The following is a 15,444-nucleotide window of genomic DNA, read 5'->3' as shown; positions in this document are numbered from 1 at the left end:
CATTGGCGGCACGACTAATCCGCAGTCGAGGGCGTTTATACGAATTAACGCGATAAACTGGATTATTATTTAGAGAGACGTGCTTTTTCAACGGCGCGCTGAGGGAGGAAAAAGCTCCCGAGACATCGAGAGGCTTAACGAAGGGGAGTAGGAGTCACGGGCTTGGTAGGGGCGAACGGAAGGAAATGGACAGCGAAGAAGAAGGGTGCAATTTAGTCGGCGTAAGCCCTAAAGTGGTGGAGGAACGGCCAATTAAGCATCCACGACGTCGAATCAATTACAGAACTCGAGTGTATCGGCGCGAGGCGAACACGCAGCCGCAAAATATAGCTCGCGCGGACTGTAGAATACTATAAGTTTTGCGGTCAGCGCGATAGTTTCGCAGAAATTATTCGTCAAATTCGGAGTGCTACGCGAAACAAGGTCCACCACGCTGTCAGCATGTGCTAATAATTAAACAAGCCACGAAAACCGGCTAACAACCAGAACAACTGGCGCATCACCACAAATCTTCGTTACGAATTATCGCGCGAACACAAACAAAACAAGAATGTGGGATTTTTTTACCACGTTCGCACGTGACGCTTCGCAACATTTCCCGAGCGAGTACTCCCCGTGCAAAGAGCACGATATTCGCTAAATAGTACTCAATCATGCTCAAGAATTACATTGAGGAAAGAAAAATGGTTCATTTAACAAAAATTATAGTTATTTTTTACCCAACCATTTTTTGTAATAAAATGGTAGTAATAACATTCATATAAAGTTATTATCACTAACATTATAAGATTTATAAAAAAATTTTTTTCTGACTGTTCCGAGAAAACTAATGTAATTGCCAAATTCATTCTTTATGGTTGAAGAGAAAATTTATATAATTTTAGGTTTAATAGATATTTTACTAAAAATTGCTGTTATATGCCAATCTACACAGTTCTTACAGCCAAAATTCTTATAATATGTAATATTCATTTAATATATCATCATTTATAGTCGCCTCAATCGAATGAATATTGACTCTCTCTGTTGCGATCTGTAGAATAAATACTATGATTGAGAGATCCATAGAGTTTAGTTATACATATAATGTTGAGAGTGTCACTCAACACCTGGACAGGTAGCAAAGAAAACCAGTATCCCTCTTCCAGAGTATTATAACCATTTTGTATGCATGAGCAAAAAGCAACATTAATATTTCGTTATGGCAATTATATTTAAGCAAGTTATATCCTTGCGTTTTTTCTATAGCGTAATTTATAGTAATTATTTTTCTATGCGTGATTATAGCTATAAATACAAACATTTTTCTCTCAGTGTAATCACGAAATTAATTTTTTTCCGTGATACACGATTTATGCGGATCTCCCGCAGAAACACATGTGTGACACTCAGCCGAATCGATCGATGGGTGAGATGCCGTCGCGGCGAAAAGTTGAAAGTGGAACAAAGTGCAACGAGATTTTGTCCGATATACATGACAGCTGATATGTATCATACATGTGATGCATCGGTAATTCGAGCTTAAATAAGCTTTCTTTTTTTTCCCATTTCTTTGTCCTTTATCGCACACCATCACACAACCGCGGAGGAGGGATTAGGCACGTCGGACGGACGGGTCGTTCCGTCGACGACACCTCTCCCGTGCGAATCTCATTTACATAGTTATAGGAATATTTCAGAGAGATGTTCATCGGGCCCACCCAACGACTGCGCTCCGAAGGAATAACGATCAGTTTGCTCGTCGCTCGCAAGCTTGCGAAATTTTCAGGTCCGCCGCGATAATCGCTGGCGATCCGTTCCACTTAATCGCGTCAATTCGACGAGTCGCGATTTGTCGAAGTCGCCCGGGACGTTATCTAATCGCGATGGCGATTTTGCTTTCTTTCACTTGAAAGATGAAAATACTTTCCACGCTGATACGTTCCACGGCGGCGCGGTGAGAAACTTTGCGAATATCTTACTCGCTGCAAACGGAGAACGGAGGGAAGTTAAGAAATTATCGCGTCTGATTTCCCGACTGGTAAGCGGAGTGCGCGATTTCCGTTCGCGGTTTAGCGCTTCCTCTGCAGACCAGAGAAAAAGAGGGAGAAAGAGAGAGAGAGAGAGAGAGAGAGAGAGCCACTCGCTGCTGCATTGTTTGGAGAAGCTAATGGTATACTCGAAGCGACGCAATATTACCATATAAACCACAAAACTCTTCGTGTTCTCTATACTTCTATCGACCTCGCCTTCGTCCTTCGCCCTTTACCCTTTGTCTCTACCTACGTACCCTACCATAACATATTTGGTTCAGCTGACATAGAGAGCAGAGTGATTCTCTCCCCCTTTCACCCACGTGTTCTTTAAAGGGTAACCTACCATCTCTGGTTATCAATTAAAATGCAGTATCGATAAAATATATACTTTATCGAAAAAGAAGGGACAAAAATACACTGGATTGTCTTCGCGAGCGCAATCATGGCGCGCCGCGAAAATATCGGACCGACCCATTTGACCCACGCGTCGTAATTTCAGCACGTCGAATCGTTCCAATATTTTTCGCCGCATTTCTCGCCTATCGAGAGGCGAGCGTGCTCTGACAAATGTTAGTGCTTCCCCGTCGGACCGGAAGGCTAAGCAACGAATCGGTGGAACGCATAATCGCCGTTCGCGCTGCTAATCTTCTCCTTCCCATTCTTGCCGATTCTTTCGTACGTCCGCAGCCATAAAGAACGTCGGAGTAATCCGTTCGCTTAAATACAAAGATTCGAAGAGAAACTTTCGTTATTCCGACAGTCTCTCGTCCCTTTTTCTCTTTCTCTCGCGGCCGTTATCGATTGCCTCTCTCGCAGCGAGATCGGTTAGCCGTTTCGCCCTCGTCGATCGAATCAATTCAATCGACCGTGCGAGGATCGTCTGCATTGCGACGAATTTTATTTATTATTTTTCATTTTTTACTCTTCCCCTCCTCCGACTTTTTGTTTTTAATCCATCACTCCTCGTGCCAGCCACACGTCTCTGCTCTATGTTTGCGAGTAAATACGGAAAAGAACACATAACATCGCGCTCTATAGAAATATCTTTCGGTTGACGCAACAAAAAACGATTCGGTCTGCATCCGCGACGTCGTATAAAAATTTGATCGCTTGCGCGGGACAATCGAGTTTTTCAATGACACCTACCTCCGTATAGTGAATTTACCGAGAAAATCCGTCGCACGGTAAATCACACGGCAGTTGATACGAACCTGGCGAACACCGGAGGACAATAATTCTTTCTCCCCCGCACTGTTCCCGCGCCGCCACAACTCCGGGCGCTTTTTCTTGCCGGACACTTTTCACGCGTGGAATAACCCGACCTTGTTCCCTACGTCGCGCGCAACCAATAATTAATGCCTCTCCAAATGTTTCTTTTGTTTCAGTTACGGAGAAGGAGATCCGTCAATGGTAAGCTCGACTTCGGGGCGACCCGCTATTACCCGCGAGAACTTGTAGAGATTTCGACAGGATGATTAAAGATCTCGCCAAACACCGCGATAATTTACGAGAAGACTGTGTCGATTTGATCTTGTGACGAATTGAGATAAAAGAGTTATCGAGATAAAGCGAGATAGTCGCGATTTTCAGTTGCTAACGACGCGATAATATATTGGAGTTATTTTGCTACTTAGGCACAAAGGATTCCTGAAAGACTGCCCTGATGGACTGCTAACGGAGCAGGTATGCGTTGATTTCAATATAGTCATATTAATCATTTTCTCCTCTTTCCGTGTAAACTAGAATAAAATTGGTGCAAAAATTAACAGATATATATATGTGCGGAGGCCATCGAATTCAAATTAATTGCTGACAGTGAATTGCTAAACATTCCATTCAATGCGAAATATTGGCCAGATACGTGAAAGAGACAATGCGGAGGAGGAAAGGGTTAATCACCCTAAAATCGATAGCGAATAAAAAGCTCGAGATATGCACGGCGCTTGCGTGATTTCAGGGCTTCATAAAGATCTACAAGCAGTTCTTCCCCCAGGGCGACCCGTCAAAGTTCGCCTCCCTCGTCTTCAGGGTCTTCGACGAGAACGCTGTGAGTTTCGACCACACGTGTGTACACGTGGTGGTTTTCCACGAATCCTCACGTTCGTTCAGGCTCGCGCTTGCCATGTCGACGTTCGCGTGCAAGGCCTGTCACGCAAACGCTCTCAAGCGTCTTGCTCGAATTATTTTTCTGCCCTCGTCGCCGCTACCGTTGCCCTCGCTACGTCTTTATTGCCGTTTAACCGTCGGCCAAGCATTTATTTTGACTGGCGTTAGATAAGAATGGGCGAGCGTCCTATTGATTTACATAGCGGATTGCACGCTGAATATATTCTCACGTAAGAGCGAACAGGCGAGCGTCGATTTGGCAGGCGTAAGTCAGCCAATCCGCGATGTTTAATCAGCGCGCACGTTCGCTTGCCGAGTGGATGAGCGTGAGCCAGCATTGGCATTCTCGCCAAATCGGGTGTATTTGTTGAACATATACAGATGGATACACACGGTGTACGTATACGCGAGTCGGGAGTTTTCCTCGGATTTCTCTCGCGAAGCGATTCGACTTGTACGCGATACACGGCTCGAGATATACCCAAGAGAGAGAAAGAGAGAGAGAAAACTGTTTGCTCGGTGTATCGCTCGGTGGCTGTTGGATTGTCAAGAGGCAGCTGTCCGTCCGTTCGACCGTCTGTCTTTCCACAAGAAACGCGATCGCGAAGTGATCCTTGAACGAAGGAGAAACACGATCGATATGCGGTTGTAACGCGACTCGCGACAAATAAGGATACGCCGGATTGTTGTTTCAGGACGGCACGATAGAGTTCGAGGAGTTCATAAGAGCGCTCTCGGTGACGTCACGCGGCAACCTGGACGAAAAACTTCACTGTGAGTACTCCTCGCCCCCTTTTATCCCTCTCGAGAAACTTATCCACTCAAATCTGGAAGAGTTCTCCCGTGAGCTACTCTGTTTGCCCATCTACTCGGGGTACATCGCGAATACGATTGACGGAAAATCGCCGCGTCCTATTTGATGCGGCCGCGATAGTTCGGTGCAAGACTTATGTGTCCGATTCTACTCGGAAAGATAGAACAATTCGCCGCGCTGCTTCCAGATCTCTGTTTGCGAGAACAAGACGAAAAATTGGCGATATATATTCGTGTTCTCTCGCCTTGCAATTTCTAAACAATGCCGAAAGCAAATTCATGTTTTTGTAACAATATCTCGCGGAAGTGACTCGGACGTAACCTCAAAATTCAATAAGATTGACCTGTTCGTTCCTGTTATTTCGTCAAAGAGCAATCGATAAGTCGACACTTACACTTGTCGCGAGTGTCGTCGTTTCGATAGGAGGATTCGCGTGGTCCGCGAGGAACTGGCACACATAAAATTGGAGACGAGTCATGGAATATGATCGCCGCAACGTGAGACGATAAACGGACGGAACACCCTCGATTATCCCTCCCGAGAGGACACACTATCGTGCAACGATAACAATCCCGAAAGTGGACAAGCGGCAATGAGATGTATAGCTTCGTCGGTGATGTCGGGATTATGGAACGGGATATCGCGTACGGAGAGAAAGAAAGCTTACAGAGAGCTCACGGGAGAACAGAGTTATACGAGATATCACCACCGCGTGGTATCTCTCTCCTCGTTCCTCCGAAAGAAGAGCGTCCTTTCGGAGTTTGTATTTCTCAGGAATTTACTCGCAAAAGTCAATTGTGTTTTTCTCTCTTTTCTCGTCTCCTTTCAGGGGCCTTTCGTTTGTACGACGTGGACAACGACGGCTTCATCACGAGAGACGAGATGTACAATATAGTCGACGCGATATATCAGATGGTGGTGAGTTCACTCCTTTCAAAGAACCCGCCGGGTCCGCGAGGAAGCCTGAAACGCTTGCTCGGTCGTCTCGCGATTTAGCCAGATTTTAATATGTGCTCCTGAGCGCTTCGTGTTCGCCAACGCACGTCCACGTGTTTCATATTAAAAAAAAACAAGAAGGAAAAAAGAAGCACATTGTTACACATGTTACATTCTCACAGACGAGATAACGCTCATTAAATAATTAAAAATATAAAAAGAATATAAAAAGAAGAAATTAAAAATGTACAGAGTCTATAAGAGTCATGCACTAAATAAATTTACAAAGAAAATTGTCAAAGGTGTATTATCTTTACATGTATGAATGTAAAGATAATTGTTAGAACTGACTGTACTGTAAAGTCACACTGTTAAAAATTTCAACTAGAGCTTTGAACAATTTGATTTGCATTCATGGAACCACAACATTTCATTTCTCAACGAACGAATATATGAATACTTTACACGCTAGGTAATGCATAATATATATCTAGAGTATATTCACACACTGGGGACAGTTCAAAGCGGAACGAAATGTTTGTACATCATTAATGTAGAAGTCACTAATGCACCTCAGCTAACTCTTTAAGTATCACTGGTACTAATAGGGACCACTTAGGATCGGGCAGTTGAAACCATATAAGTGCTATTTAGAGTGTTTTTGACAATATTTCATTTAAAAAAGTTTTAGAATGTTCCATAAATTATGCGCTTTAAAGAGTTAAACAATTTTCTTCACAAAGTTATTCAACTGAGTTCCAGCGCGCGGCTCTTATAGGCTGAGAGCACTTTAAAATTTCGTTTTATCATAGAGTCTTTAATATTTCATATCGAGCACAAGGTGAAAACGTTCACAGGCTCTCGCCGCATGATCCGTTTATCCCGGCTGAATGGCTCGCTTAGTTGCAATCGTAATGACCAGCCGCGCGCCCGCGTTCTCAGTATTGGGTCAATATTTTATCTCAACGGGCGCGTTACTACGTGTAACTTAACCCGACGGAAGTTATAATCCCTCTCGCGCAGTTTCCGCCGGGCACAAGCGAGTTAGACAGACGAGCTCCCTAATGCGTCTGACAAGCGTGCGCGCGCGATATATGTGGCTTCTTTGAAGTTATAATGTGACCCTCTATTATGCACGTCGCGTACCGTAATCTTTTGTACCGTGCGCGACACTCGTGTAACTAGCTGCTAAAACTTTAATTGTTTTGTCTGAAACGCGTATGTGTTGTCTCGCTGCTGCTGGTGAACAGAATACGCGCATGTCGACCGAGCGACCGACGATTTCCTTCCGCGAGAAACGGGACTTCCTCGCCGATGCAGCGCGCGTTCTAATTAAATCGCCAATACGAACCAAGACGCGTCGTCCGTGATTGCGCGCTCTCGGCCGAAACTTGCTCGCGAACTTGACGTCGCCGACGGGAAAAAGCCGCGGAATCTACAAAGGACCCGTCGCGCGACACGTCCGCGCCAATTCAACGGACCCACGCAGATTCCAGCGCAAAATTCGCGGCCGTCGCAAATTCCGCGTCTGGCGACAACGGCCGCCATTAATCACCTTGAGTTCTCGTTAATATTAATTTTCAAGAGAAATACAGTGACATATTATGTGCACACTCTGTGGGCTTACACATGGTAATCTATAAACATGCGGGTGGCGGCCAACAAAGGCACAGCGCCGAAACTTTGATAACATGTATCGACTTTGAAACAATAAACCTGACAAAGCCGCGTAATACGATTAAGAGCTAAATGCAACCGATAAAGCGATACACTGGATGCATGAGGCGACAACTCGCCCTGAATTAGCGCGGATCTGGCCAATCTCAATTAAAGCCGCGAGTTCAAATAAACGTAGTAAGAATCGATATTACGCGACACGTCGTGTGGACTATCGGGAGATAGTTCATCGGCGATAACGACTTCGCCGGAAAGTCCTATTGCTGCTGCTTGTTCAAACAGAAACCATGTTTCACGACTTCGCGCGCGGGACTTTTATTCCTCGTCGCGGCCATCTTGATTAATGACGTCAGAAGCGAGAAGCGTATGCCCAAAATTCATGTGGAATGATCGATTGAGCGTGTATATATATATATATATATATATATATATATATATATATATATATATATATATATATATATATATTTGTAGAATATTTAAAAAATTGTTCTTTTACTTTAACGACTAATAAACAGCCGTAAAATTCATGTGATAAAATCACGAGGAAAAGTAAACTAAAAAAAGAGTTGTATGCTTGCACGTAAATTTTACGGTTATTTATTGAATTTATTAAAAAAAAAGAAAGATTCTTAGAATATTTTACAAATGTGCCCAATCAATTCCAAAAGTCAAATTTTGTGGATGCACTCTTCTATTTGAAACGTGATTCGTAAGAATTTCGGACATGTGTTTTCTCACTCTGACGTCATTTATCGAGAGTTCTGCGGCAAGAGACCAGAAGCCTCAAAGTATAGCAATTCGCAAATGATTTATCGAGTTAATGTTTTCCGGAATATTTATCTTCCTCGCTTCACCTTCGAAAAAAAAAAGATTGATATTGCGCCGATAAGGAAATAATTATTTCCAACCGTTGGAACATTTCCAATGTAATGAGAACGGCGGGCCGGCGGTCCCGATTAATTAACGAAACCTTAAGCGCCGGATAACGTTTCAGGGGCAGCAGCCGCAATGCGAGGACGAGAACACGCCCCAGAAGAGGGTCGACAAGATCTTCGATCAGATGGATAAGAACCACGACGACAAGCTCACTCTGGAGGAGTTCCGGGAGGGCAGCAAGGCCGATCCTAGGATCGTGCAGGCGTTGTCGCTGGGCGGCGAGTAACCCCCGATTTCCATGGGCGATCCATCGAAATCGGGAGATTACGTCGTCGCCGTTGTCGTAATTGTCGACGCGAGCTGGGCGAGCCGCACGCCTCGATTAATCGGCCGATGAGGAACGACCTGAGAAAGGCAAGTCCACGTCCGCGCGGTTTTCGCATGCACGTAACAGATAGGCAATAACGCGAGCGAACGAAACGGCGTCCGCGAGACGCGGAGATTTTACGTGAGTAATTTTGGGTTGGTCTCTCCCTCTCCCATTCTCTGTCCGCCTCGTCACCGAGGAGGATCTTGGACTATCACACTTCTTTTCTACTGTCTTTCTCTCTCTCTCTCTCTCTCCCTTTCTCTCCCTCTCTATTCTCTCTCACGTTCTCGGAGACAGATCGGTTCTCGTTCCCCGTTGACGAATCGATCCCTCCGCCTTCTTCGTTAACGATCGATCCTCGAGAATCTCGGTGCTAAAATAGTAGGTGTCTCTAGCGTTCTCGAGTAATTGTAGCTTTCAAGGAGACTGGACGTGGCGGATTTCGCATTTTTCGATAGATCGCGTTGCAGGCCTTTAATACCAGATAAATTGTTACGTACGAACGATGAAGGTGTAAATCACTGAGGGGCAAAGTCCCGTCGGTCGCTGTCGGTCGTTTCCCGAGTCGAAAACGACTCCCCTCATCTCCTCTCTTCTCCTCTATTTTGCCCTTATTCCGCCGGCGAAGAGGTAACAATTCGAAGACACTCGACGAGTGCGCCGTTCGAATTTCAACCAAGCTCGCCGGGGTTATTTCCGATTGCGGCGCGATTCTACATTAGGGAAAACGAGGAGAGGCGAAAAAGAGGCGGCTGGGTAGATGGGAACAGATAGGTGGGCACACATATAGCGAGGAAATTGCAGCTGGCCTGAGTATTCAATTGCGAACAACTGATAGTTAATTGTTTGACGTTGCGTGCAGCGGGCGCGGAGGCGACGAGCAAAAATTCCGAAAGTCACAATGAGTTGTGTATTTCAACAAACAACCAACCGACCGACCGACCGATCGATCGATCGATCGGCCCAGCAACAGCGAGACCGATGAAAGCGAACAGAAGACGTGCGCAAATTTCGAGATCGCAAATAGCGCAATGACACCGTTGCGTTCTTCTTTGTTCCCTTCTACCCGCGTTCGTTCTTATTTCTTACGCAACGCGACGCAACTCCATCGAATTTTCGCGCCGTTTTCAATCAATCAAAAGTCAATCGCGATCGCGAGCGCTAATGGGAGCGCTTTTATATAACATCGGCCGATCGTCGTGGATTATTCATCCTCAAATGTCGGCCTGGCGAGAATCGAAAAAGTAGCGAGACCGCGTATTAACGAGCGTTACGTGCTACTGGCAAAATTGCCGCGTCGATTTGACGCCGGTCGACCGGTGTGTACCGGTGCCACTTGTGCGCGCGTGCAAGATGACTTCTCTCGACAAACGCGGCGCCGGTCGCGAGTATCGACTGCGAGTATCGCGTTGCGTAACTCCCGCGCATTAGAACGGCGTGGCGCAAAAATTCGTCGCGTCTATAGCGCGAGGATACACCGATGATGACTGGGCAAACGGGCAAGATGGATAATGGCAATCTACTTTTCGCTATTAATGAACGTTGCGTGTTTACGTCACTTAGCAGGCGAAGCGGCCGGCTTCTTGTACAATTTACCAGCTGCGGCGCGTGCACTATCAATGAAACACCCGCCGCGAGCCCGCATTACGACACCGAAGAAAAGCGCGAGAAATATAATTAAGGTAAACGCGCGCACAGGTAACATGCCGGCTACCGCTCGATTATAACGAGCGGAGTTATTATCGGCTGCGCGCGCGCGCGCGCGCGTTGCGCTCCAGTAACGAGGGATATCCATTGAAAACTGTACAGGCAAAATTGCCGAAAGCAGAAAAGAGAGGAGGAAAAGAAGGGAGGAAGCGCGGCTAATCAGAATAATAGAATGCTTATTAAACACGAATACCGCGTCGTGATAACAACCGATCGTAGAATATTAACGAGCAAAGTTGCATCCACTCCCGCAAATCCCCTTGTAACTCGTGAATCCACCCTTAATCGCAATCACCGATCCTCCCTCGATGCTCCACTTTCGAATTCCGGCGACTCGAATTTTCATTTGAAACGATTTCAGCGATGTGAAATTAACGATCGGCAAAAAAAGAATACCGGGCACGTGATCTCGAATTAGATTGCAATTTCAACGGATTAAGATTAAAAGTAAAAAGGAAAAAAGAACAATGTACGCTGGCAGGGAAAGCGCGAAGGTGGATTTGCACTTTCGCAAAATGGCGATCAATGAGACGACATAAGAAGACGCGTTTCTTTTAAATATTACAAAAAAGATCAGAGATACGGACAACGTGAGGGAGAAATATCAGGTAATAGAGCGAGGAGGAGAAGGTGATTAAGTTAAATGAGGGGTAGGTCGCCTTCGAGTGATCTTTGTGTTTCGCGGGAACGATTAAGACAAACGAGGGGCAATAATTCACGTCGAAAATTTCCTGATTGAGGCGATTGATTTTCTATAATCGCGCACGCGGTGCATATAGGAGACAATAAGGCGAGACAAAGAGCGAACTATTATCAACTACTACGACGACGACGATGACATTGCATTTAGTTGGGGACGTCCGTCGCCTCTCCCACTTCTCACGACGGTGACATTATTGGTATACGGATTTATTGGAATTTCGGATCTTCCGTTCACCGATATTAAGGAACGTCAGATGGTCGTCGGATGATAGCGGGGAAAATCCAGCGCGACGGAGCGACGGAGCGAAGGGATGATTAAAAGGATGAAATTCTAGCGTTACTTTCGACTTGAACTTTCTAACACCTGTATAATCTGAAGTATCAGTGTTTTGGTTTAATACGCGTGAAAGCTGAAGAAAATTTAGCGCCTCAAAGTGGCAGAAGAGACACAAAATGCCACATGTAGGTTCTGAAGAAAGCCTCTCGGCAAAGTTGGTAAGTTAAATAGAATCAAATGAGGTAGATACAGGCTTCGGAGCACCAAAGCAAGCGTTAAATGGAATATTGAGGTCAAAATTATAGGTACGTAACGTACATAAGTACGTAACGTACATGAGTACGCGCCGTGTCTCCGATCGATCCGCCATGACATTTTGCATTCCGCGAGGTACGGCCGGACGAATGTGGACAACGGGCTTAAGGAGAGAACAAAAGGAATGAAAAGTGTGAGAATCGCGAGAAGGGAGGAGGATTCGGACGCGCAAGAACGGAGGGGTTGAAACGAGAAACGAGAAGCTGTCGGTTATTCAGACGGCATTTCTCGCTCGCGCGAGATCGCTGGATTCCACGAGACGAGACGATGAGGGGCGAAAGCCTAGGGTCATCTATACATCTTGCATGGCTCGCGTCCCTCGGTCAAGCGCTTTTCAGGAATAAAGCGTCCGCGACACGCGCGGTCTTATCGCCGCCGGCGGAAGGCGAATAGTTGTCGCCGCCGAGAAAATTGCGAAAGCATCTTGGCCAAAGCAAACCTGGCCCCGGCGAGATAGCGCCAACTTAAATAAGGTCCGAAAGGTTCGCCGACTTATGAAAAATGCATAAGCACTCGGTCCGGCGCACTGGCCATGCAATATGTAACGCATCGTCGAGACTGCATAGCGCGCGTCTAGCTGCGCGCTTCTCCGTCAACGCAACGCGTAAAACCGAGAATTTGGCCGTGCACCGCACGGACAACGACTTTCGGTGTGCCTGGAAGACGTATGTCGAGCTACCTGCAAATTTTATGAAGCGAGCGAGCGAGCGACGGGAGGTAAAACTGCGCGGTGATTAAAATGCGAGCGAGAAAGCCTGCAAAAACTAATTCCATCGTCGCACGGGGGTAATCACTGCAAATGCAATCGCATTAATGAGCAAGTTTTCAAATAAGTTTACGCATCATAACGGCCAACTGATTGACTGGCTGGTTGACGAACGGTAAGAACGAAACTTTGTGAAATCTCATCCCGTAACAGTCAATTAAATGCTCGAAATGCGAAGAGAGAGAGAGAGAGAGAGAGAGAGAGAGAGAGAGAGAGAATAAGGAGATGAATAAAGAGTCCTCTTTGGAAAGCCGGAGTTCACGGTGCTATTGAGTTTTCAAAGCGATGTATCTCTTTTCTATCGCCACACGCTCGCTACTCCGCGATGGATGATGTGTGTAAAGCAAGAAGAGATACGAATCAATGTAACACAGCAATGAGTCTCCGCGTGAGAGAGAAATGTCGCTGAAACGCGACGACGGAGATTCGCGAAATCTCTGGGGAGATTTAAGCACGTGACGCGTCATGAAAGCGCGTGTTATTACTCCAAATAACGTGCACTCGTGGCAAATTCGCAGGACGACAGAAATCTCGCCGGAGTGACGCGTAAAAATCAACTCGATGAGCGATGAGAGCGATGAGACGACGACGACGACGATAGCGCTCGGTGCAATAAGCAAATATTAATTCTGCGTGATATATGCGTTCGATTTCGCGGCTAAATAAATTGTCCTCAGTCTCAGAATTCTTCCGCGTGATTTAAGAACCGTTATTCATACTGCCCGCGGGCCGACCGCACAATGCCGCGAAATTCCATGAATCTTCCCGACCAACTCGCTTGCTCGCTTTTTAAGCACTGCGTTAACGCCCGAAATTTTAACTATGCAGGACACGCGATACGTTATTCATGCGTTTTCCACCGGAGCGCGCGCGTGCACGAGCGCCTCAATCTCTTGATTTTTCACGAAAATTTATGCTGACCCCGCATCCAGCCCGGTTGTAACCTTCCCACGCGTAGAATTATGAGTGGCTCGGCCAGCATCGGCGTCGCGATAAAATGCTACCGTCACCTTGCCCTTGTGTTTCAATCTTTTTCGCACGGCGGAAAGACCGGTATATCGGAAGGAAACGGCTATACATTCCTCAGGATTCTTCGCGATATCATTGTGCGTTCGCGCGCTCCGAGACTCATTTTTCACGACGCTCCGCGAATTTCTGTCGTGCGGTGTGCGTGAGAACAGCTAAGCGTTAGGTCGTGAAATTTACGGGATGTAACAGCAAGAGCTCTCTTGTCGCGACGTCCATATTTCTCTGCAGTTTTAATCTCGGTAGGGGTGAGTAACGAGTCTTGTCACTTTTCCCATCGATGTCAAATTTACATCAGTTATGAGAATATCCTTCTCTGCCGTCTCATCTTTTCTTAATCTTTTAGCCGCGCATGGCGAACTCACCGACGACTCTCAGTTGTAAATTCAAGCCGCGCGCGCGTGCTCGCATCCTCAACACCGGCGCGTCGTCCACAACCCCTTCGACGATTCACCCCCGGACTCACCCCTTCGTGCTCCTTCGTTCGCTTGCACTCTCGCTCAAGTTCTCACGTGGTCAGAATTTCATTCCAGTGGTGTGACTACGGATAAGTTTATTTCCGACTGAAACATGAACTATGGCCAAAGCCCGCAAAGTCTTTCTTCCTCCATCCCTCTGGAAAACTTTCAGTTTCTCCCTCGAAGTGCGCCGGCCGCGATTCGCCAAAAACTCGTTCCCTCCGCAAGGGATAACGACGTCGTCGTTCCTCGCGTTCCCGATTTACTCTCCAATTCGCCGCTAATTTCGTAACCCCCGCGCCAAGATTTACAGCCGGCTGAAATTTGAGCTATTCTTCAACCCTTCCTTTATTTCCCACCTTTCCATTCGTAAAACCCCCCGGTATTTCCCGCAACCGCCGCCGCCGCCGCCGCCAACCCCGAGCATATTTTTCTTCTCACTGCTTGCTTGCCCGCCCGTGCGCTTGCTCGTTCGTTCGCCTTACTTTTTCAACCCCCTCCAACGAGCTCGTTTCACTATTTTCTTTACCGAGGGTTGCGCTGGCGGAACACATGCAGCGAGCAATGGCGCGTTTAACAGATTCGAATTCAGCAACGCGATGATAACAGAACGTAGGAAATGCCGAAATAAACGTTCGCGCATCGCAGTACATTAGCTTGGCGGGAAAGAGAGAAAGCCAAGCACGCGGCGATTAATTACATCCGTGATGAACTCGAGAAGCATTACTCTCGAGAAGCATAACTCTCGACATCGCGTTCGCTTATGACCGCTTAAAAGGCGTTCAAGAGAATTCGCGCCTGTAACTGCTATTATCCGCTTCAGAATTATAGACGTACTCCAATTGCATCTAGATACACACACACACACAGTCTCAAAAACATTTCGTACAAATAACACGTCGCGAAGGTCATCTCGCAAAATTTGCGTCCGCGACCGCGTGCCCGTTCGTCTACGACCTACTGACGAGCAAATATTAACCCGTCCTCGTCGAGCTGCCTGAAGTGCCGATCCCTCAAACGTGATCGAGGTCGGGAATAATTGGCGGCGAAAAGGTCAATTTCCGTAATTCATCAGCAGCCAGCGCCGTCGCGCCGATGAGATATCAATCACTCGTTATGGATCAATGTGATCCTTTTATTTAGCGCCGTCAAATATTTACGATATACGAACGACACTCGCGCGAGCGGACGATGCATCGTGCGCGTGTCCTCGCCTCGAAACGGCGAACGTTTTCTCTGCGTGACGGGCATCGCAAAACGACTCTGATATTGGCAAACTTCCCGCGGCGACTGTGTTTTTTCTTCTCTTCTCCCGTCAGCAATCTCTCTCTCTCCTCTCTCTCTCTCTCTCTCTCTCTCTCTCTCTCTCTCTCTCTCTCTCTCTCTCTCTCTCTCT

The 15,444-nt window shown here is 46.7% G+C and overlaps 1 protein-coding gene across 5 annotated transcripts in view; it reads left to right on the top strand.

Moving 5' to 3' along the window:
* Positions 1-15,418, top strand: part of LOC116845653 (frequenin-1) — a 48,659-nt gene extending 33,241 nt beyond the window's left edge. For all 5 annotated transcript variants that reach the window (XM_032818622.1, XM_032818621.1, XM_032818623.1 and 2 more), the window contains exons 3-8: positions 3,401-3,425; positions 3,650-3,698; positions 3,973-4,062; positions 4,817-4,895; positions 5,765-5,853; positions 8,546-15,418. In XM_032818622.1, the coding sequence (XP_032674513.1) occupies positions 3,401-3,425; positions 3,650-3,698; positions 3,973-4,062; positions 4,817-4,895; positions 5,765-5,853; positions 8,546-8,713 (500 nt within the window). In that variant the 3' untranslated portion in view covers positions 8,714-15,418. The remainder of the gene's footprint in view (positions 1-3,400; positions 3,426-3,649; positions 3,699-3,972; positions 4,063-4,816; positions 4,896-5,764; positions 5,854-8,545) is intronic.
* The last annotated feature ends 26 nt before the right edge of the window (positions 15,419-15,444 follow it).

This window comes from Odontomachus brunneus, unplaced genomic scaffold (assembly GCF_010583005.1).
Source record: "Odontomachus brunneus isolate Ranch 3 - 2012 unplaced genomic scaffold, Obru_v1 Obru_scaffold_054, whole genome shotgun sequence".
Classification (NCBI taxonomy): Eukaryota; Metazoa; Arthropoda; class Insecta; order Hymenoptera; family Formicidae; genus Odontomachus; species Odontomachus brunneus.
Note: the sequence above shows the minus strand (reverse complement) of the source record. Positions and strands in the feature narration are given on the sequence as shown.